Source organism: Onychostruthus taczanowskii, unplaced genomic scaffold (genome assembly GCF_017590055.1).
Source record: "Onychostruthus taczanowskii isolate IOZ18803 unplaced genomic scaffold, ASM1759005v1 scaffold44, whole genome shotgun sequence".
NCBI classification, from domain to species: domain Eukaryota; kingdom Metazoa; phylum Chordata; class Aves; order Passeriformes; family Passeridae; genus Onychostruthus; species Onychostruthus taczanowskii.
Genome location: NW_024501903.1, coordinates 997,291 through 1,021,484, shown reverse-complemented (window position 1 = coordinate 1,021,484; position 24,194 = coordinate 997,291). Strand labels below are relative to the sequence as shown.

Genomic DNA, 24,194 nt, shown 5'->3' with positions numbered 1-24,194 from the left:
AACATGCTTTTCTTAGTTCGTGGTTTTTGCTGCCACCTCGTTTCACTCCAGGTCCTCTCAGGCCTATGAGGGAAGGCTATCCACATCTTTCAAAGCTGAAACTTATGGATGGATTATGCTCTGTATTTTTCTGCAGAAATGACAGTCAAAAGTAACTTAGTGATGAGATTTGTACTTTCCAAACACTCGGAGGTTAAAAAGCAGCCAGACCTGCAAAGCCTGATCAAGCATTTTTTTATTAAGAACACTGAACATGAAATGAAGAAGTGAAGCCTTCCCATTTGACTGAAATAAAATCCAGTCCTCAGGAGTAGCTGGTAACAGTGGCAGGCTCCCTGTCTGCCTACCCTGCCAAAGGTCAAACTAAGCAGGAGTTGTACCACACCCAGCCTGCTAAGGATAAAATGGTTTATGGGCAGCCTTCTCTGTTCACTGCTGATTCTAACCTCCCCCTCCCCTGTCCCCAGGTTACATCAGACCAAACTGTGGTACCAGGGTGCAAGCAAGCACCAGCAGCTTCCTTTGGGCTTATTTACATTCACAAAGCCTCAGTCTTCTCACATGAAAAAGGATGTCAGAAAAGTGAGATTCAGCAGCACATTTAGGACTAGGAAGCTGCCGCCACATTTTATCCGTCTCCTAAGCACTTTCCTTCCTCTTTTTTTCTAACATGGGTCAATAAAGAGCCCATTTTAAAGATCTCTAATGTTTTCCTACCTATGCTATAAGGCTTTCTCCCATGCCACTACAGCTTTCCTGCAACAGTAGGTGCTTAACACAGAGAACACTCTTATGTTTCACTCAAATATTCACGTGAAACTTATGAAAACAGAAAAGCTGAGACACATGGTTTGTAACACCATCTTGCTTTCAGGTATTTGGCTCTAGAGGGCACTTACCTCTTCACAGTCTGTGTAACTCCTTCAGGTGTTTTCCCTGTTTGAAGCAGAGGTGCTTGTGGAAGAGAATAACTCTGCCCAGGTTTTCACCTTTGGCAATTTGGCTACAAAACTGCAGAATACCACATTTGGTCCTTAAAAAATTAAAACAACCAAAGAACCCCTAAGCAAACCTGGAGGGGCTGAGTAGGAGAAAATCAGCCTGTAACATAAATTCTACCCTTTAGAAATGACAAGTCATATCAAAAGATCAGTATTCAGTTCTTATAGGGTGTGTGTTTGGTTTCTTGTAACTGAGAAATACTTGTTTTACAACACAACAACAAAAAAAACCAAACAAAAAAAAAAAAAAAAAAAAAACCCCGAAAAAAAAAAAAAAAAAAACACCCCCAAAAAAAAAAAAAAAAAAAAAACACAACCCACGAACAAAAATAAAAAACCAGAACGCCTGAGGCAAGCAGTACAATCCTGTCAGCCTAAATTTTGTCCTGTAAGCTCTCCTGAGGATAACAAAGACAGACACAAAAAGGAAAGAATACAAACTGGTAAGAAAACACACAAAACAAAACCCCAGCCCATTTAATTAAAAGCCTTGGTGCTTCTGGAGACTGCTTTGGATCTGTAAATTATACTCTAACACAATGGGAAGACAGACCTCGTGCTGCAAGGTTCCCTAATGTAAAACAATCCCCTCCCCTTTGAGTTTCCCATCATTTTGTCATAAGTACTCATGAAAAATCCTCTGACTGGTTCTGAGAGGAGCACCTGGAGTGAATAGCTGCCACAACACTTTAGCTTTACTGTCTCCTGTAGACATGCAGAGTGAAGACAAGACAGCTCCTATTGCCACAGGCCTTCAAGTTTGGTATGCATGCTGGAATGGCTATTAAACCCAGTTCATGAGCAGCCTAGGTATTTTTAAGAGTGGAATAGCAGCAGCCCCTTTTACTCAAATTCTTGTTTGTCACCTCTGACACTTGCAATGTGCTATTTCCCCTTCAGAAAAGCCCCAAGCACCGGTGCTCCCACTGTCCATGTGGGGCCAGCTCTTCCTATGCCTTGTGTTCTGGCAATGATATTCAAAGCTAAGATCTAGCAGATCTGCTGTGGCAGAAAGGGTTGAGGGCAATTCCCTTTCAGAAGTCTTTCAAGACAGAAAGAGATCCCCTTAACATCTTTATGTGGTGTATACAGGGGAGGCATATTCAAAATCAGGAAGAAGGAAAGTTGTTTAAAGGCCCCAGGTGGCAGTTTTCCTCAACCTTGTAGCACCATTGAGAGACCAAGAGATGGGCTTGTGCCTGGCAGTTTCAATCAGTTAAATTCCTCCTCATTCTTCTTGAATGCAAGACCACAGGGGACTGTCCCATTCTTCCCTGCCCCAGCAGGATGCTCCAAAACTGGCAGCTGCCCTGGGGTCAGAGCAAAAGTGAGACCTCTGGCTTCAGAGTTCTTAAGTCTCCTTGAGGACATTGATCTTGGCACAGATCTTGAGAGCTGGTCCCAGCTTGATGTTCATGGCACTCATGAGATGTTCCTCCTTCAGAAGCAACAGGGCCTGACCATCAATTTCCTGTGACCGAAATTCCTCAGCAATTTCCTGGCACCCTGTGAAGCAAAGAAAAAAAAGCAGTAATACATGTGCATTGGGCACTCCCCTCATTCCTCCCACATCTCTGGCAGGTACAGAAAAGCAAGCTAAGACTCTAACCAACCCCTTTCCCCACTCTAGTCCACAGTCTCCTTGAACACACAGGCTACTTGAGAAATAAATCTTGAGAATCCATCTCTATGATCTACTCCAATTCAGAAACATGTTCAAAAGCAGTAGGCACCACTGAGCCCCATCTCCCCATGCTACTGGATCACAGGAGTGCAGGAGAGGATCTTAACTTCACCTTGCAATGACGCAATGAACTCGTACACTTCCTCCACACTCCAACGACTAGGATTGCTGGACAGGAAGACTGGATTGATGCCATGTAGATCTGGGGCAGGGGGGGCCATATTAGAGTTTGCCAGGTCCCTCTCTCCATGACTGGCCCTTACTGACAGGGGTCCTGGAGATGTAGGGGACAAAGCTTCATCATAGCTGGAGTTATCAGAGCCTCGACTCGAGTCTTCCTGGCCCTACAAGCCCAGAGGAAAGAAAACAAATAAAAGGGGTTTTATAAGAAACTCACAATTACAAGCTGCAAAACAAGACATTGGGAGCAGCAGAAGTTGTCCCAACAGTCTGGAACAACTGTCCCAGGCTGTTGGTACAGGGGCAGCTGACACAAGAGCTCCCTCTCTTCCTCACATCAGAACTGAGGCTCATTCAACTCATCTATTGCCCAATTCAAGTAATTCATGTGACAGACTGCTAATCAAATGGGGAAAGTGGATTGTTTTCTGCCAAGGCTGTCAGCTGGTCTCACTCACTGAGACCTTCAAGATGCACACGGGAGCGAACACAGAGCGCACAGAACAAGTACAAACGTGAATACACTTCCTGCAGTCCATGAGGGATTAGAGCAGCTCCCCGTGCCTTGTGTAACAACTGTGTCAGCATGGCACATCCTGCACGACTGCATCCACTGTGACAAAGTGGTACAGCCAGAAGGGACAAACCCTACACAGACCTGCCTTGACAGGTGTGTGTCCTTACCCTGTGGCGCTTGCCCTGGATCTTCGTTCGAGCGATTTCGGAGCTGCTGCGCCGTGGTCCCCGTCGGCGCACACGGGCATAGTTGGCTTCCTGGAATTCCTTCATCTTCTTTCTCTGCAGCCGAAACTGATGGCTGCAGCTGACATTGTACCTCAAGTAAGCAGAAGCACATCAGCAGTTAGCAAGCAGCAAGTATCTAAACCAACTACTTCTCCTTGCTCTAGATGGGGATAAGACTCCTCTTTACCATCAAGTTCTGTTCCTCCTCCTTCTAAGACTTCCCCTTGGAAGGAGCCACTCCAGACTTCTGACACAAGCAATATTTAGACACCAGAGTCTCCATCTAACATCTGAAGGGTCAATTAAGTAATTCCCCTAAGGGAAAAAAGACCCACAACAAGCACTCTGCTATCAACAAGAGGCAACAATGACTAGTCTAACTTTTCCCCAGTTTTTTCCCCAATGCTCCCTTGTGTCTTTGTCTAGTACCAATGCATGAGACAGCTACCAGTATGCATTTATTTAGTCAGTCAAATGTACGTTTCTCTGAAGAGAGGTTCTTTACCGCCCCAGAATTTTCCCCATCCCAGTACATTTTCTGAGCAAGCCAGAAATCCTGTTTATACTCAGCATCACATCCACCCCTGCAGACCTAGAAGCATTTACAAATCATTTAGAGTGGTAAAGGATCTCTGTGGCCAGTGCATGCCACAGAGGGAGGATCAGATGTACTGAAAGGTGGTACACTACTTGCAGAAGGGACACATGCCCAGTTCCAGCAAACATGTAGCCACAGATAACAGCAAGATGTAATATTCCTTATTACCTTTTAGCACAGGTCATGGAACAAAACCTCTTGGAGCCACGGAACTGGCTTGCTGGGGCATACTTCCCACAATATTCACACTTCAACAAGTTTGCCTTCTTGTCAAGCTCTAGCAAGATACAGAGACACACACCAGTTGGCGATCTGAACTGAAGCATATCACACACCCAATGATTCCCCATTCCACTGCTCTTCTTCTGAGCAGACAGACGCCAAGCACTATTTTCTACTGACTCTAGTAAGCAGTTAGCTTGGGGAAGCAACTGGGAAAAGAAAAGCAAAAGCTCTGCTAATTAGGACCCCAGGATATCAAACAGAGCAGTGTTTTTGTCCTGGTCAGTATCACTTAATGGAACAAACAAAAACCAGCATATTCCTCACATCCTACAAGGCTGTGGAGGAAATCTCCATCACTCTGCTCTGTCCACACATCCTTCACAGCCTACAGTCATTAAAGACAGGTACAGTTCAGCATCTCCTGCTTACTACTGACACAGGAAGTGTTAAATTATATTCACAACAAAAAAAGCATTGTCAGTCTTCTGGTGCTCAAAAAAAGCAACATCCTGGTTTCATAGGTCAAATCTCTAAGGAGCTGGCAGGAAGAGATACAAGTCCATATTGCATTAAGCTAGTAATACAGAGCAGAAACTTTCAGCAACACTAGCTAGTCCTCCTGGTACTGAAACTCACCCATGGAAGCACTATCCTCTCCCAGAGAATTGCTGGACAGGTTTTCATTCTGACCAGAAGGAGCCTCTCCCTGCAGTGGTTTCTCAGATTCTTTCAGTAGCTGAGAACAACCCACCTGGATAGGGAGAAAATGAGTTGGACCCACTAGTAAAGGATTCCCTGTGTCCACCACCCTCTGCCAAGGTATGTGCACCTCAAAATTCAACTCAGAAGAATCTCTCTGCCTAACAGGGAAGCAGAGATGCTGAAAAAAGTCATTACTGCTTCCTGACTCACAGACTTTGTTGTTCATTTAAAGATTCCCAAGCACTATCTGTCTTGAACAATGTCCAATTCCATGTAACTCTATTTCCCTTTCTTTACTTCAACTTTACTTGCTGCCTGTTCAAAATGCATCTTTCCCTCACAGAGAGGAGGGCCTCCTTACAATTCTTGCATTAATTATTGCTTTGGTGACAACTGGAGTAAGCAGTTGCTGCAGCACTTGTTTTACTCCTTCAAACCCCTTCTCTTTAATGACATCTCTTAATGCCTTGCTTCATTTATGACACCGCCCTCCCTTCCCTTCCTCTTTACTGTCTGTGTCTCAGGCTAAAAATGTAGAATTGGAACATGGGGAAAGATACTCCTATGCAAAGATGGAAGCCCACCACCCTCCCAAGAAAGTGCTACACCTCTTCCCCCACAACAAAAAAATCCCTACTGGAAAGGGCTCTGCTCCCTCCTGGATGACAAAGCCTTCAATGATGTGTGTGAGGATCTGGGGCTTGACGATGGCTTGAGGAGGTTTGGAGTCTCCCATCTGACGTGACATCAATGCCAAGTTTGGGGTGGAAGCAGAGGTGGGGGTGGCTGAGACTCCTTCACTTGACGTGGCATTTGGGGTTGCAATGGCAGCGGTATCAGAATTATCTGGAAAGTTAACAGCACAGGAGTGAGCTAACTTTGCTCTACCTACTTCAGGTCATTAGCACACACAAGCAGAGCTCTCCTTTGTACCTCACCTCCAAGGGCACTCTTCTCCTCCATGTTTTTGGGGCTGTCTGTTACAGGAGAGGACCTGGCAGGCAGGAGTATGGTGACACTGGCTGGCTCCTCCTTCTCTTCCTCTGACTCTGCCTTGCGCTTTACTGCCAAGGTCTGAGATTTGCCCTGCATGAATAAAGCAGAACATGTAAACAGACAGAAAAGCTCCAAAGCAAAGAACAAGCCAGATCCAAAAAAAAAAAAAAAAAAAGAAAAAAAAAGCATCCCACTCAACCATATTTGATTTCCAGCCTGGTGGTTTCTTCTGGAGACACCTCTAGCTCCCTCAGTACTTACCTCTACGTGGGAGCATTTGCCTAGGAAGGAACAAAGCTTGAGGACACTCACTACTATGCCACAGACTAGGATCTGATGTCCCAAGTCATGCTGATACACTGGTATAAGACCAAGACACTGTGTGAACCTCAAAGGATTATTGCAGGAAGAAATGGAATGGCATTCACCCAGCAGTTTCCAAACAGTTTTTTTGGATAAATCAGTTAATTTTCAATGAAAAAGCCGAAAGAGTAGGGGACACACACTCACCAGGAGCAGAACTGACCCCCTGCTCTAAAAATCAAGACAAATCCTGTGACACCTTCCTGAAGAAGCAGACAGAATTTAGAAAGAGTCTCAGCAACTGGCTAAGGAGGTCAAGGTCGGATGGAGCAACCTAGTCCACTGAAAGGTGTCCCTGCCCATGGCAGGGGTGCTGCAATTACATGATCTTCAGGATTCTTTTTAACTCCAGTTATTTATGATTCAATGATCTGAGCTGGCAAAGTGCTGTTGTCTTAGGGATTTAGGTGGGCCCTAGCTGCACAATTCACAACAGCATGGACAAGGCCTATGGAATTTGAGCTTTCCTCTGCATAGCCTGTTGCTAGGGAATCCTCTGAGGCCTAGAGTCAGTGGCTGGTACCACACACCAAGGAATCTGTAACCCAGAAATATCCACACTGGAACAGTTAATGAAAATCTGCAGCCTGTGGGGAAGACCCACACTGGAGAAGGACTTTATGAAGGACTGTATCCCATGGGAGGGATTCCCCCATGCTAAAGCAAGGGAAAAGCATGAGGGAGAGACAAAACCTTATGAGCTGACCACAGATCCCATTTCTTGTCCTCCTGAACCGTTCAGGGGGAGGAGGTAGAGGAGTCAGGAGTGAAGCTGAGCCTGTGAAGAGGGGGAGGTGTTTTTTGCATTTGTGCTTATTTTCAATTATCCTATACTAAATTGGCAGTAAAATAAATTATTTCCACAAACTGAGTTTATTTTGCCCATGATGGTCATTGGAAAGTGATCTCCATATCCTTATCTCAACCCACAAGCTTTTCACTGTATTTTTCTCCTCCTCTCATGTTGTGAAGGGAGAGTGATGGAGCAGCAACTTGGTGGTCATCCAGCAGCCAGACAAGACGAACCAAACCCCATTGTAAAATGGGATACTCAGTATGTGATGTGGACACCCACCCCAGCTGGGGCAGGCTCTGAGTCTCATCTATCAACTTCATGCAAGCCTTTGAATGAAAATGTGGAAGAGAAATGCTTGTAGTCAGTAACCCCAGGGGTTGGATTGGAATTAGTGTTTTTGAGGGTAAAAAAGTCTCCACATCCCTTTCCCCAAACCCCTTACCCATCCCATCCCACTGACCTGGGCCTGGACTGCGATTGGTGTCCTAGGAATGAACAAAGAGAATCCATATGCTATTCTCCTTCTCAATGGTATCACTTACTGGCAACTGGACAGACTGCATGTAGAATGCTGCTGGCATCTGAGCCACAACTGGAGAGGAAGCTGGGCTCTTCACCATGTGGGCTGTGCCTTGAACTTGTGCCAAATTCACCCCTGTGGTGAGAGGGGGAGCTTCCTGTGAGGATGCTGGAGCTGAAGACGATGATGGGGAAGCAGCATGGGTTTGGGAAACAGGCTGGACTACAGCTGGCATTCCCCGGGACGTTGGCACCGCTGCAGCAATCTGAGCCAAGCCCAGCGCTTGGGCTTGGCCTGAGCCCTGCTGCCGAGTGCCCACTACCTGCACTGGGATGTGTGGCGGAGGCTGCTGTGTGGCTGACATTTTGGCAGGCCCAAGCTGAGAGGGTTTGATGGGGGTGACCAGAGATTTTGACTGGATAGGAACGGGTGACTTGGTGGCTGGCTGGCACGGACTGTCCTGCTGGAGCTGCAAATGCGGTGGCTGGGACTGCAACATAGGCTGCACCACAAGGGTCTGTGCCTGCTGCTGGTTTTGAGGGGGAGCCTGCTGCTGCGGAGGCTGAGCTTGCTGCTGCTGCTGCTGGGTCAGAGATGCTGCTTGCTGCTGTTGCTGCTGTTGAGCCAGTTGGAGATGGGTGGCTGTGTGGAGGAGCTGGGACTGGCGGTGCTGGAACTGCTGCTGGTGATGAATGGCTATCTGCTGCTGGATCACCACCTGCTTCTGCAGATGGATCTGCTGCTGCTGTTGGATCAGTGAGTGTGGCTGGATCTGCGTATATGTTGCTATACAAAAACAGAGTAAGAAAAACAGAGCACAAAAGTTAGCAACAGTGCAGCTGGGAACAACAACAAAAATAAGGCAGCCACTGCACTAGTTTGAGACAGTAAACTCCAAAATAATTGACAGCTTACTTGCAGAGGACATGAGGGATTAAATCAACTTATTGTGCTAATAGAAAGGGATAAACCCTTGAGACAAGTCTCTAGGAGGACCAAAGTTGGGAGATGTGTTGGAAAACCTTTTATCACCAGGCTTCTGAATGTCATTCTTGTGAAGGCCCAATGACTTTGAAGAGAAAAAAATAGATGAGTTTTTTACCTGAGCTGATCAGCGTCTGGCTGGGTGCTGGTGTAGCGGTCCTGGTGAGGTTCATGCCCACCGTTTGCTGTCCAGCACTGTCTGTGTCACCCTTCTTTGCAGCTGCATTCTCCGTCTCCGTCTGGCTCCCCTGGCTGACAGTCACGGCCTGGGCAGCCGCCACCGGCAACGGCTGAACCACGCCGGTGCCCTTCCTCTGGCAACTGCCAGTGGCACCTGCTGAGGAGCTCTGGCTCAGTCCCATCGGGGGCTGGCTCCCAGCGCTGGCCACCACACCCCCGGAGACACCATTGCTGCCCGCAGCTCCCTGGCTCAGGTTGAGGGACTGGCCTGCCCCGCTGGAGGAGGCCTGGGCCACCGCCATGGTCTGGCCCGTGCTGGTGGCCTGCGGTAAGCCCGAAGCCTGGGAGCTTCCTGGCAGGGCTGTCTTCTGAGCAGAGCCTTGGAGCTGGGCATTAGTGGCAGAGGTCTGCTGGCTCCTCACAGCCAAGTTCTGCACCTAGAGACACACACACCAAACAGAATCCATGTGCTTTATATGTGGTACTTGCCAGGAGTGTGACAGTACATGTAAGCAACACACTCTGCTGGGATGCAGGCTGAGTTGATGCCTCAGGTCTCATGTGAGGAGCTGCTAACACTGCAGGGCAGAGCTCAGCACGGCCCTCCCCAAGAAGCACATTATCCTGAACTCTCTCCTGCCCAATCTCTGATGGAAATTAAAGATCTCATGGCACTTTGTGAACAAAATCTGGGGACATGGTCTTTCTCCAGGGCACGGGACAGACTTCAGACCTGCCTGCCATACCCTGCCATGGGTAGTTCAGCACAGCTCTAGAAGCACTGAGTTACCCCTTTAAAGACCAGTCATTCATTTTCAATTTTTGTGCCACCTGCCTGCCCCAGGCCACAGATCTACTTGTGGCCCACACCCTTTTCAATTTTACTCTGCATTTTGGTGCCGCCATCCTCTGTATTTACTTCCACTCCAAATGCCACATTATCTCCAAAACTTGATCACAGCTGACTTTTCTTCAAAAAAAATTGCATAAGACAAGTCCTTGGCATCTTTACAACAATGAACCAACCGGATGAAGGAATACTACCTCAGGCAAAGACTTAATTGCAGTGTGACTGAAAACTGTATGTAGAACACAAGAGTTCTTTTCACACAATCACAACAAAGAAACTGTGAAGATGGGATTGATCCAGCCTGTGCTCACCTCAGAACTTTTAAGCAGAAATTAATTTAATCTCTGGAGGCAGAAAGCAAACATGAAAACATGGTGGCAAAATCTCCTGCCTGCACAGGGACAAGGGCTGGGGATAAAATAGCTCTAATCTGCTATACAGGGACAGCTTGAGACAAAGCCCAGAGCGTGGTGTGGTGTGGCAGAAGCAGGGGAAAGGGAGGAGGGTCACTGACCTGGTCTGTGTCTGCGTGGACCCCAGGAGACTGAGTGGGTGGTACCTCCTGCTGGACAGCAGCCACAGCCCCATTGGGCATCAGGATGAGCTGGGAGGCGAGAGGCACATTGCGGCCCAAGGTCCGGTTCACCTGCAACAGGTTCCCCAGCTGCGGCTGTTGAGGATCAGGTGATGTGCAGTGAAAGGAATGGAGGCAGAAGAGAGAAAGGAAGACAAAAAAACCACAAGCAAACAGATCATAAAGGAACACTAGGCTGCAATGTCACACATTACAAAACCACCAACCCTCCCTGCACTGTAACACTGAACATAACCCTCCGAAGCAGGAAAACTGGGAACAGGTTCCTTATGGAAACAAGCACTCTTCTATCTAACATAGGCCTGGGCTAGCTCCCACAGACTGCCCAAGGCTGTGTATCTAGAACTGGTCAAACAACAGTGATACAAAACATACATCCAAGATTAGTGCTGCTTGAAAAGAAGGGGATTACAATCTGTACCTGAAGTCAACTGGAAAACAGAAAATATTTTGCAAGTAGGTACCCAAACCCCAGACTTGACTACAGTCAAACCTAATGCTTTCTACCTAGCTGCACTTCAAAGCAATTAAAAGGATGACATTTGTTCACATTGATTTATTTGTCTAGGCTTACTTGAATTCTGACTTACATCCCTGAGCTGAGCAAGCAGTGGAAGAGTAATTTACTATGTATCTGTTCCAGCACTGAACCGGAAGAGCAGCTTTATTTCTGTGAGCTACATTCAAGTCTAGGACATGTATTTCACATTTACACTCTAGTGACAAGTGCTATAGAACCTTTAACATCTATGCAGAGTAGAGACACATTGTTTACATTCTCGAAGGCTGAGCCCAGAATCAAACTTGTGGTTTCAGGGATGAGAGCTTCCCCATGCAATTTTAACACATACAGCAACATCCTTAAAGCTAGGTTAGTCTGCAGGCGTTGGTAAATGCAAGCAGTGAAACTCTGCAGTGGCTGCTAAGTGGGCTCATGGCCAGGCACATTTTGATGCACATCTCTTACCCGCAGGTACATCTGTGCCTGTGACTGGTTGAGAGGTGGTGAGGTGGTGTTCCCGAGGAGCACAGACTGCGTCAGCGTGGTGGCGCTCGGGGAGCTCACGCTCTGGGACCGACTGATCAGCTGAGCAGCTGAGGTGGTGGCAAGGTTGATCTTAGAAGAGAAAAAAGCTTCAAATTACATATGAAGTGATGCAGGCCAGGAAATAAGCACAAGTACACTTAGTGGGGTACAGTCAGAACAGATATTTTACAGTTTTTTCCTGTATCCCACAGGGGACCAAGAAGAAGAAAGTTCTTCTCTTAGAGGGCTTGTCCTACAGGCTACACAATCTACATTAGCCAGAGCCCTGGATACTGACCTCATTTGTATGCTGAGCTTGAGAATCACTGTTAGCATGCAACTGCAATAAGAGATCCAAAAAAATACATCATTTCCTCCAGCCTCCCAAGTAAAGGCAAAAAACCCACAAAACCTTCTCTACCAACTCATCTACTCTCTGAGCAAATCCAAGCTCCTCGACACTCGCTACAAAACCAGACATCCTCTCATTCAACAAACTACTGCTCCACCTAAAACAAAAGCTACTCGCGACTCCTCCTTCTTACAAGTCCTGATCCTTTGCTAATCCATGATAATGTATCCCCAAAGCCTCAGCAAACAGAGATCCATGTCTACTTTTCCAGCTAAGAGGCATCACCCACCCAAAAACCTTATCTGGTTTCTTCAAGCCCCATCAATAACAACAGCATCCCAAATCCTCAAAGCTGTCTGCATCTTGTTGATTCCCAGGATTCTTAGAAGCTGTGTGCATCCTAAAAGACAAGGAGGAGCCAGAACAAGGTGGGGAGGGACGTTTTGATGTATGTGAGGGAGCAGTTTTACTTACAGAAGCCTGGGTGGTGGTGGTCTGTTGCGAGGTGCTAGTGTTGGGGGAGCTGGCCTGTCTACTGGCTGCAATTGTAGCCTGCAGGAGAGATTGGCAGAGAAATGAGTGCCTGAACAAACTTTTCAATCCAGCCCAATTACTTGGCTCTGTTAGAACACCTAGTCCCTTACCCTCAGAGTGTATGACCTCTGGTCCTTCCACCCATGGGTGCATGCACTACTCTTGCCCAGCCTGTCATACTACACACTGCAACCCTCACCCCCCTGCTGGAATCCACTGTTAACACCCAGACGTTCCCCACAATATTAGCAATTTGTTGGGCTAATTAGGCAGCTTAGTAGCAATGCAGTGATAGCACTTCAAGCAACAAAATTCAGATTAGAGAGCATATGGTTTGTGGAAGAACATAAATATTGATAGATTTATTTCCCCCTCTCTGATGCCAGGGGAATTCCCCTGAATGAGTTTAGTTAGTTTTGTAACTAAGATTTGTGCAAAACTGAGGGGAGGATTCTATTTCTTCTATACTATAAGACTGAAGTCAGGGATTTTGAGAACAATGACATCCTGGACTAACTGCCAAGGAGTACAGCTACTGAGGTATTGTTACACAAAAATAACGTATTCATGTCACACATAATCCATTTTGAACTGATGATTTAAGTCTAGTAGGTGAGCAAAGTTGATAAAGAAAAAAACCCCACTCAACATTTATATATTATAAAATATATTTATTTATATTTATCTGCATATGTGTCAATTAGAGACAGCCTCCTGGTTGGACAGGCTTACCCTCCTGCTGGTAAAGAAAACATGGCTACTAAGTTCCAAGACAGAAATTTCAGAGAACACTGCCTAAAACTTCATGCAAACACAAATGTTTATTCTCACAGAAGCAACTACCCACTGATCCCTTTAATAGTTTTTAAGCACTACTGCATCCGCTGCTGATTTAACCACCCATCTTTTAGTTAAAGAAGGTGCAGGGGGTAGTAATAGGCCTCTGAAGTGCAAGTTCCTTGATGGTGATGCCAAATTTTATCTTCCCCTGCTCTGTAGACAAAAAAATAAATTAATCCTTGCTTCAGGCTTCCAGTTGACTGGCTGTTTGTATTAACTCTAAACAACAATGTGTTTAGGAACTCATTGTCTCATCAGGGATCAGGATGACTCGGTGCACAAGGCACTGGATAAAAACACAACCTCTGGATCTTCCCCAGAGAATGATCCAACTCCTTTCCTTCTGCTTCTTGGCAACTCACCTGCTGGACAGCAGCCAGGCTGTGAAGTTGGGCACTGTTAAACTGCTGCTGGAGCATGAACTGATGGAAGTACTGGGCTGCATTGGGCTGTCTCTGGAGTGCCTGCAGGGCCTAGATAAAGAAGAAAACCCAATTGGCAAAAACTGCATGCCACTGAAATGTGATTGAAGAGAGCAGTGACAAAGCAAGCAAGCCATGAGAACATCCCTAGAGCACATGAAGAAGCAGGCACCAGATTAGCACATGCAAATCCATGGTACAGTTACCAATTTGGTGACACAATGAATCACAGGTGTATTCCAGGACAGTGGGAATCACACTTGCAAGATTTTAATAAACTTCAGGAATCTGGGGATGTGCATGCTCACACAGGCAGACAGGTGCTCCTGTACAATTTGCGTATGGAAGGCATAGAGGAACTGAGATGGTAAACTGGTTTGCTGTAGAACAGCATGCCAAAACCAATCTGTTGGATCACAGTACAGATTAAATCTAGGAGGCCAGACAACGAAGGAGTAACCTATAAAACATGAAGCCTCAGGCTACAAGAACTAAACATCAGGCCTAGCATAAGAATTTCTAAATCTGAAAAGATGACAGTCCTCTAAGCAGGGTCCCACCTTGACACACAACAACGCAGAGGAACACAAAAGGGCTCACCACCACCTTCCAGTGATGCACTGCCATCCCAGAGCACAGCCATGTCTCACCTGTACTGCCTGTCGCTCATAGAGAGACATCTGCGAGATCTGAGGCCGGGTGCTTCCTCCAGAACTGGAGCTCCCGCTGGTGGAGTTGGAGTTCTGCTCACTTTCGGTCTCCATGGCGACAGGATCCCAGGAGCTCAGGCTGAGATGGACTCCAGATCTACACTGAAAGAATTGGAAACTAAGTCAGGCTGCAGAAAGAACCAAACTGTATTTCACTACATTACACAGCTTTTGTACTACAATATTTCAATACCAGTCTCCTTGCAAATCTTTGAAGCAAAGAATGTAGCAGAGAAGCTGGGGTTCTAAAATCACCCAGAAATCTTACTCACAGTTTAAATCTTTTATTACGACCATCAGAAACATAATGTGCATATTCTCATACTTTTATTGCCATGCTATAGTTGCAAGCTGCAGTATCCTGAACTTTTAAAAAGGTAGTGGAATGAAGAAGCAGCTGCAGCTCACTGAAACAATTCTGGTTACAGACCTGACCGCCTCTCCTTTCAATAGAGACTAGCAAACTGAGGCAAATTGCACTGTGCTTCCAGTCCTCCAATGCACTTTGGCAATTTCTGACCCTCTCTTCCTCCAGTCCCTCAGCTCCAATGCCCTACTGACACCGAGTCCCTCTTTCTCTCAGTTTAGCCCTCAGTCCTCAACTCTTTCTTCTTCTGATCACACGAACTTTCCAGCTACTTGTTGCTCGCAACAGATCTTAACTTGAATATTAGATTAGAAGCTGGTATGTGGTGGCAAGTTCCTTTCAGGAGAAACAGAGTCAGAAGCAGAGTGGATGAAGTGTTCACTGGCAACACTTGTGAGGCAAAAGCTGCTGAAGAGGTCACACAGAACCAGGGAGACCTTCCAGCAGCAGGATGAATTGCAGTGAATTGCAGCACTGAGAAAGGACTCGAGAAGGCTTTCATCAGGTAAGAGGAAGAGAAGCGAGACTGAAGAGAGTGCTTAGCAAAAGAGTAGCACATTGAGATGATCAGGGTGTTTCCTGCAGCAAGAAACATGAGCAACACAGGGAGCAGGAGGGGCTAGAGTCAGAAAAGGGAGAAAAATTGAAACAGAATTCCACTGGAACAAAGGAAAACCAGCCTGACTGTTCAGAAGGTTAAAACTCCACGTAAGATTTTTAAATTTTTTTCTGGTTAAGTCTTATTGTCACCAAGACAGCCTATTTGTTTCCAAAGTACCAGCTGGTTCTTCTGTAGCATATCTGAGACCTCTAAATGAGACCTGTAAATGAGCTTCCAGGAGCCAGAGCACCAGCACAGCCCCTGTACCTACCCCTTTTTAAATCCAGAGATTCTGAGCTTTACAACCTTCACCAAACATTTTCCTGATGTATAAGCAAACAGACCTGTGCAGCAGAAAAGGGGGCGCAACAATACTCTCAGCCAGACAACTTTTTAAATTCTGAAATGGTGCTAAGGGCAGCACATGACTTTAAAGTAGGACAACAGCATTAACTCTGCAGAGGATGGGTGGCTAAATCAGGGAACTGCTGCTCCTCAAAATCTGAAAATTCTTTAACTGGCAAGCAGAGTGCTGCTGGTCCAGTCTGGTCTTCCAAATACATCTTCACCTCTGCCCTCAAGCCCTGCCCAGGCATCTCCCTGCTGATGCAAAACTGACTTCCTGCACTGCTTCAGCAGTGGCCACCTTCTCCTCAACTGAGACACATCTCCTCCTAACTGGCCATTGCTGTCTTCAGGCACAACCCTATTTCGGCTAGAAACAGCTTGTCAATAAACCTACCTAGAATATAAAAGCTCTTGGAGAAGCAACTGCCTTAAAGATCTTCACCCAAGAGGAAAAATGAAGTGAAGCCTGAAAATAAACAGTGAGAATGGAGAGAATACAGACTTTTTGAAAAAATGAAACGGTGGTGGATAAAGTACTTTGAGTGGGGTTAAAATGCACATGAAGCTATACACACTGCACCAAGTTCTCCAGTAGCTCAGATGCCATTACGAGACAATTTATGTTCCCTTGCCCACCTCAACTTCCCAATGCAGATCCTCCTCCTTCACCTTCTGGGGCTCATTAGATCAACTTGGTAGCTGCAGAAAAGGTACCCTAAAATCCTATTTTCTGCCAGATCACTAGGTTAAATTACCTTACTTGTGATGCCTCAAGTGCCCGTGAGAGAGGAAAGGATGTAACTGATGTTCACTTTAGCTACAGCAAACACCCTTGCCCTCAACAGCTTCACCAGGAGAAGCCAAGCTCCTGCCTTGGTGCTCTGCTCCACCAGTCAATCTGTGTTTCCTCAGGAAGCAGCACCACGGATTCCTAAGATTTCCAGCATTTTTGAGAGTCCCATATTGATCTAGATCTTATTAAAATCAGGTCCTAGCATAAAGAGAATCTTACTGAAACACCTCTGGCATGAGACATAGAAAAATTTTGGTCTCTCTGTAGACAGAAGGCCTTTTGGAGGCGTGGACAGAGAACCATACACTTGCTTTGCAGAAGGGCAGTAAGAATTTCAAGTCACTTACAGCAAAGAGAGTTATCCAGCAAAACTCTTTCCAAACACAAAAGTGAAAAGGCACAGCACTTCCCCAAGCAAGTTCATCTAAGGATGCAGCTCCATGCTAGTGTAATCCGATCCAAACACAGCCCATTTCCACACAAAACACGAGAATTACACACTCTCCCCTCCTCCAACTCCAATCCCCAAACAGGAGAATTACACACTCTCCCCTCCTCCAACTCCAATCCCCAAGCACTTTCCTCTTACAAAAACCTGGTGATCACTGGGCTATCAAATCACTTGACTCAGCTAGCTGCTCCGTGAGATGGATAACCTACTAAAAATTATTAAACCATGGATTTTCCAAACAAACAAACCAAAAAAGGAAAACCAACACACAGTTAACAACGTGGTCACTACTGGAAATTAACCTTTGAACAATAGCTAGAACTGTATCCCCAAAAGGCAGATACAGAAGGATACAAAAGCTTTTTAGCACCATGGCAGGAATGACCACACAGCAACAAGGACGGGAAGGAGAAGGGAGAAAACGGGCGCAGGCAGCATACAAGCATGAGAACATGGGCCACTCCAGAGCCTAACCCACACTTGCTGATCTCAGCACACACCGAGAACACCACAGGTGGCCCACCTACAAGTTCCTGACCTTTCTCAAGCACAGGGCAGACAAAAGTCAAGCCAAACAATACTCTTATCACTAAGCACTAGGTAGGAGGTTGAAAAGTTTTACTTGCTCACCCCATCCATTCCCCCGGGACATGACTGCTGCCTGCATAACATTTTCTAACTTTCCTAAGTGGTTCTGTCACTTCATCCTTGAGAAGCTAAGTTAGGAAACACGTAAGATTTACACGGGTTTACACCACGCGTTTGGAGAAGCAAAGCTAGCACCCCGTAGTACAGCATATTCGCTGCTGCTACTATATGTTTCCACAACAGTTTCCAAGCCACATAAGCAGAGGTGTGGGACTGCCGGGACAAGCTGGCTCTGCTCTGGGATGCTCTGGAAGCAGCGGCGGGCGCGACGCTCCAGCACTGCAGGACCCTCGCACCACCTGGTCCCCACCCTCGGTGCCCAGACCGCCTTTCCCCGCCGAGCGCCTCGCCCGGCCGGCGGCGGGAGCGAGGGAGGGAAGGAAGGATGGAAGGAGGGGAGGATGGAAGGGGACAGCGCGGCGGCAGCCACCCAGGCCGCCGGCAACTCCGGCAGCAAAGTTCATCCGACACGGCGTGCGGGCGCCCTGCCCGCCCGTGCCGTGCCCGCAGCCCCGCCGCGGCGGGAGGCGGGATGCGCCGCAGGATGCCCGGAGCCGGGCGGCGGCTGCCCGGGGGAGGGAGCGGGGCTGCGCGGGGGAGCTGCCCGGGGCCGGGCCGGGCAGACAATGGCTGCTCCGCCGCCGCTGTCAACTTCCATCCCGCGCCGGCCCCGGGGAACTCTCCCCGCCGCGGCCGCCCGCGCCCCGGGCCCCGCCTCACCTGCAGCCGCCGTGGCTCTGCCCCGCTCCGCTCCGCCGCCCCCCGCCGGGGGCGGGACCTGGCGGCGGCTCCGGCGGTGCCGCGGTCTGGTGGGGCGGCCCCGAAGGGGCGGAACCCGCGTCCGCTCCGCCCGCCCCTCCCCCCGTATCCCTCTTTTTTAATCCCTTGCTTCCTTTCCTTGTTTTGAATTTTTTTGTTGGGTTTTTTTTCTTTTTTTTTTTTTTTTTTTTTTTTTTTTTTTTTTTTTTTTTTTTCTTTTTTTTTAAATCTCGGCCTCTGGGGCTCCCCCGGCGCTCCGTCACTTCCTCCCTCGAGGCGCTTCCGGGCACGTGGTGCCCTCCCTGGGCGCCGCTTGCCCGTTGCCCGGGTGACGGAGCGGAGCCCGCGGTCCGGCGGCGGCGGCGGGAGCAGCGCCCGGCCCGGCCCGGCCCCGCTCCTCGCCCGCTGCTGCCTGCTGGGCCTGCGGGGCTGGCACCGGGGCATCTCGGTGCTGATGAGAGTCACAGCCCGGCTGCTCGGCGGGCGCACAGCGCTCTTCGCCAGCCTGAGAGGGTGTCCCCTCTGCCGGGTGTCCCCTCTGCCGGGTCTCGCTTTACCGTCCGTCCTTCTGCAGACTGATCAGCCTTGTTACGTGTTAGTCGGTTCACGTATCACAGGATCAGTTCGGCTGGAAAAGACCTCTGAGATCACTGAGTCCAACCTGTGACCGAACACCACCATGGCAATAGACCACGGCACTGAGTGCCACATCCAATCTTTCCTTAAACGCCTCCAGGAACGGTGACTCCACCACCTCCCTGGGCAGCCCATTCCAATGTCGAATCACCCTTTCTATGAAGAAATTCCTCCTGTTGTCCAGCCTACACATCCCCTGGCACAGCAGCTAAAGACTATGTCCTCTCCTCAGCTGCCTGGGAGAAGAATGTAGGTTGTTTACTGTTTGTGTTGGTACCTGCAACAAGCTTTGGTGAACAGGATCACAGCAGGAGGCTTTCTGCCTTCTATATGAATACACACGTAGAGGTGCACAGTAGAAACTTGCATGAACAGCATAAAAAGCCACAGTGCCAGAGCTCGCTGGCAGCTTTTAGAAGAGAAGCTGCACTGTGCAGGCACTTGGACCTTGCTTCTCTTGATTACTCTCAAAAGAGCATCAGTTTGTTGCCTGTCAGTTGGCTGGTTTAGGGTATGAGTGGTTGACTATGGCAAACTTATGAATTTTTAACCGTAATGTTGTCATCTTTAGATGGTAAGTGGAGAGGAAATATGTATGCGTGCAGTGACTGGACAAGGGGCAATGGCTCCAAAAGGAAGAGGAGCAGGTTTAGATTAACTATTAGGAAGAAATTCTTTCCTGTGAGGGTACTGAGGCACTGGCACAAGTGGCCCAGAGAAGCTGTGTATGCCCCATCCCTGGAAGTGTTTGAGTCCAGTTTGGATGGGACTTTGATCAATCCGGTCTAGCGGATGGTGTCTCTGCCCATGCCCTCTTGGTTTGGAAGTAGATGATCTTTAATGTCCCTTGCAACTCAAAGCATTCTATGATTTTACGATCAACATATTTGTTTCTAGGAAAATAAATGCCCATCGGGTCAGGCCAGTGGCTCGTCTTGATGAGAGCTGATGAGTTTCCTTTCAGAATGCCATCCCGTGCATCAAGGACAAGTGGGATGCAGCAAAAGACAAACAGGAATGCGTCACGCTCCATCCACATGTACAAGGTGCAGAAGCTCGAGCACCACTGAGGCTATAAGCACCATAAATACTCCTGCAAATGGCATCTTTGACCTTCATGTTGCAAGAAAGTTGCATCTGGCTCTGTAATGACAGTGCTGGGCTATCAGTTAACAGGAAAAAATATTCCCATTATGAATTGCAGTGAATTCCCATTTACTTAGAATCGCAGAATAATATTTGCTGCTGCCTAAAAAGCAGCAAAACACACCGTACAGGAGGGCATTTGGGCTGTTACCAAACATACTTGCTCTAAATGCTGAGGGTTCTTTTTCAATTCAGATGGAAAACCGTCTGGCTGATTTTCAAGGAGATATTTAAGGTTATTCAAAACAAAAGCTCAGACAGCGAACAAAGAAACAATGACAAGGCAGGAAACCCAGCAAAGAGTAATCCCTGTGAATCAACCACGCCTAAAAGCCCCAACAACTGGATGAACGACTAAGCCATTTGTCCCACTTGCAAAACCCACTGAAGTGGATTCAAAGGAGGAAACTCTGGAATGTATGCAAACGAAGGGCAGTTACTGCAATACGACTAGGGGAAAATACTGCAATAAAGAGGCTTTAGGACTTACGAGGGGGAGTAGTTAGCAGCTGTGGGGGGATGTTGAGACCGATAAAGAGAATTTTAGGGTTTTCAAAACTGCACTGATATGCTTGGGGTAAAAATCACAAGCAGGGAAATGGTAGGATCAAGGTGGATCAAATGGAGAGAAAGTAGGTATAAACAAAGCCAGTCAAATGCAATCGGTATGTTTGTCTGCACAAGATGCGTATCTGATCACCGGAGCCTGCATTACATTTTTAATAAATTATTTTAATTGTTTCCCGTGTTATTGTGCTCTTTGTTTTGTGCATGAGGTCTGTCTAATCAGCAAGTAGAATGAAAAGTTTATAGGGCCAAAAACCTGAGACCTATGAAAATGCATTTCTCTGAGTGCTGGTCCTTAGGAACAGGATCAGGCCAGTGACACTGTGCTCATACGGCTGAAGTATTGTCTCCCGTCAGATTAACCTATGTGTACAAGTCTTTTGTGGTCTGGCACACCACTCTGCTACTGCTGGGGTGTGAAACAAGAAAGCTCTCATTCACCTCCACTGACCCAGGAAAAAAAGGAAGCCCCTGGACCTTTCAGTCCACCAGGTTCAGCTGCCCTTAATACTTTCAGGGAAAGCAGGTGCACCTGGCCAATGTCTATTCTGCTTCCCAGATGGTGAGATCCCAGCCTTTTTGGTGTCTCCCGATAAAGCACTTGTTCAGTCCCGTAACTGTTGTCACTGAGGATCATGCTGCGAATTGTAAGCCTGGTTTAGGGGGTCTGGCAGGAAACCTGTCAAATGCTTTGCCTACACATGAGGCAGAATTCATTGCGTAGATAGCTCACGTTTTAGGTGCAGCTCTTCGCAGCTCTGGGAAGAAGCAGCACATTTTCTTTCGAATTCCTCCCCCCCCCTTCCAGCCCATTTTTAAAAAGGAGGTTTATTCCCTGGAGAAACGGCGTCTTGCAGAGCAAGCCACGGAGCGATGGTGACACTCAGTGGCTCTGAAGGAAAAGTGCACCTTCTGAGCTCAAGAGGTTTTTTTTTCCAATTTATCAAGAAGACAGTGGTAATAAATGAACCTTATACACAGGTGAATAAACAGCACGTAGCATAAACATGAGCTTGCGTACTGTGCCGTACAGATTCTTATAGTACAGGCATATAAATAGACATGTAGTCTGTGCAACTGCATTGGTCTTTTTTCCCTTTTCTACCCCCATTTACTCACTTCAGCCTGGAAGTGAGACCATCACCTTCAGGTATCTCAGAAGGAACACCCTGCCTCTTGTGGTGGACTGCTCATTGTACAGACTACCTTTTTCACCTACAGATTTTTAATATGCCATTTATTTTTAAAATAGTGCCGTAACAAGGTCAGAATCCATTTGGAGCCATCTTGTGTGCTTACAGTCATCCTCCTTTCACGGGGCTTACTTCCCACTCCTTTTAAAAGCTTCTCTTTGCAGAAAAATCCCTTGCTGACTGAGATGCTGGTGACCAGATTGCCTGTTAGCTGCTGCATACACTATGCTTTTCTGGACCTTTTTTTTTTTTTACAGATTAAATCAGCAAAACTTTGTAGGGAATTTTCCAGTTGCCCCCAGACTATTTGGGCAACCAAGACCACACAGCTGCTTGTAGAGAGGTGATGGAAGGAAGTCTCCTGGCCACCAGCCCTACCTTTTGCTTACACATTACAAAGGTTCCTTTCTTGCTCTGGAAGGTATTTCCTATGGATGTCACCAAGGACAGAGAGCACTTTTCAAAAGCCACAGAACTAAGCAAGCATCAGATTGCCCATTCAGCACAGACTAGCCACTTATTGCATTCCCTAATATTTAATTCAAGAGGCAGACCTCACTGACTTCTCCTGTACATTCCTATCTTATGGGAGCTTGCCACACAGCAGCTTTTTTTCAGCTCTCTGCTTTGCCAGCTTCCTCACCCCTCATCTGCAGCTGAATAACATCTATCTGATTTGAAACCACAGCCTGGAAATAACCTGCTTGTATTCATATTTCACAAACTTGTTTTTCTCACTTAGCTGCTCCACGCAGGTACAAGGTGCCAAGACATCCTGTCTTCAGAAGCAGAGGGATCTTGGTGGGCTGCTTCTATTGGGATCTAATTTTGTGGCAATCTGATCCCATGAGCTGTGAAGCAGACCCTTGGCACATGTCCATTTAGAGATGGGAGAGCCTGGCTTATGGACACAATGAGCATGTTGGGTTACAGGCTTCAGGTTTTATTTACAACCTCCCTATCTGAAATTCAGCAGATCAGGGGGCTTTGACCCCAAAGCTCTTCCAGTCCAGCCCAAATATCCAGAGAAAGAGACTTGCCCGGAAGGCAACCAGGAGAGGCAACAGGTCTTGCTTTGCTCCCTTTGCAGAGCACCATAGAACATTGTTGACTCCTACAATCCTTGGAGGCTTGACCCTTCATATTTTTGCTTCCTTGAACTCAACCCTGTCTTCTTTTTGCATCAGCTGTTCACAGAAAGTGTCACTTGGTTCCTCAGGTTTTCTACCCCCCCCCCTAAATGCTCGTTAAGCACTGCTGTGAGACTTTTATTTTCCTTTTGTCCCCGTGTGGAAGGGCTGGTTCTGCTCACTTTATGGACCAATTGTTCTGAATGGTCAGAGAAAAAAAATATATATTTGTTGTCCTTTTGCAAGCTCAGTTGATCAGGCAAAGGGCTACTACATAGGGACAACACAAGCAATCCTTGTCACATGACCTGCTTCACTTTATGTTCCTTTTCCCCCTTTTTTTTTCTCCCAAAGTACTTCCTGTTTAGAAGCTTATCTTGTTGACTTCTTTTCCATTGCCCCTGGGCTTGTTGACTTCATCCCTTACTTCAAATTTTTGGTATGACTGTCCTGGTAATTTCTCTTTTGGCAATCAGTTCTGTAAAACTAGTACCCAGATTAAGATAAGATTTTTTCTTATCCAGTGTTCCCCTTTTTATGAGTGCTATCTCCCTCATGGCACTGCAAATCCCGATGGCCATCTGCATACACTCTGCTGTCTTGTTGCTTGTGCTGCATCCTGAAACTCCTTAGATTGTTGTCTTTTTTAAGTAGTGCCACAGGTAAGGATTAGTCATTTGGGTTGATGTCTTGACAGGATGGGACTAGGTGTTGTCAGAGTCTAAACATGCAGTGAATGTGCAGTGAGTGTTATTTTGGTTCATGCCCTCCCTTCATAAGATTTTGCTGTACAGTTCTTTTCTGTCTGAATAAACTGGTAAAGTATTTCTTCCACAGCATTCCCTTGTCTGCTATCTCTCTTCAGTTGTGACAGAAAAATGACTCACAGGGTCAGGTAGTAAACCAGACCAGGGTTTAAAATTCAGGGGTTTTTTTTGCATGGAGTTTGGTTGCAGATCAACTATTGAGTTAATTGAATTGAAAAGGGAGCTCAGAGATGGGGAGGAGAAAGATTTAAATCACTATGGTGACCAAACGCAAAGTATGTAATCGCAACATGCACAGTGTTTCCCTCTTTTTCATGCACTGAAGTCTTCATCAACTGTCAAGTCACTGCCTTCTTTCCAGGTTCCACATACTTTATTTCACCTGCTCCCAAACTAATGAGTATTAAGCCAGTTTTCACGTAGAAACATAGGACAAAGGAAACAGGGTGTTCCCAACACAGCAGGGAAGAGGAGAGCTGGAGCAA

At 47.1% G+C, this 24,194-nt stretch overlaps 1 protein-coding gene across 2 annotated transcripts; it reads right to left on the bottom strand.

The window, feature by feature from the left end:
• Window positions 1-1,338: 1,338 nt before the first annotated feature.
• Window positions 1,339-18,272, bottom strand: PHC1 (polyhomeotic homolog 1). Of its 2 annotated transcripts, none has more exons than XM_041414216.1 (16): window positions 18,232-18,272; window positions 14,244-14,405; window positions 13,534-13,644; window positions 12,272-12,349; window positions 11,744-11,785; window positions 11,386-11,535; window positions 10,338-10,493; window positions 8,912-9,410; window positions 7,832-8,595; window positions 6,073-6,220; window positions 5,772-5,980; window positions 5,069-5,183; window positions 4,376-4,484; window positions 3,550-3,700; window positions 2,798-3,029; window positions 1,339-2,507 (listed from the first exon to the last, which is right to left on the bottom strand). In XM_041414216.1, exons 2-16 carry the CDS (start codon window positions 14,355-14,357, stop codon window positions 2,353-2,355), a joined length of 3,033 nt encoding a protein of 1,010 aa, XP_041270150.1. In that variant the 5' UTR covers window positions 14,358-14,405; window positions 18,232-18,272; the 3' UTR covers window positions 1,339-2,352. The 2 variants fall into 2 exon arrangements, with proteins under 2 accessions (XP_041270150.1, XP_041270151.1); XM_041414217.1 differs by having other exon boundaries at window positions 14,244-14,400; window positions 18,232-18,250.
• Between the last annotated feature and the right edge of the window lie 5,922 nt (window positions 18,273-24,194).

Coding starts and splice junctions, on each gene's coding strand:
- PHC1 (XM_041414216.1), bottom strand. CDS start 14,357: ATGGAGACCGAAAGTGAGCAGAACTCCAACTCCACCAGCGGGAGCTCC. Junction 11,786..12,271: donor CCACCACCACCCAGGCTTCT/GTAAGTAAAACT, acceptor CTCTTATTGCAG/TTGCATGCTAACAGTGATTC. Junction 3,030..3,549: donor TCCAGGGCAAGCGCCACAGG/GTAAGGACACAC, acceptor CTGGGCTTGTAG/GGCCAGGAAGACTCGAGTCG.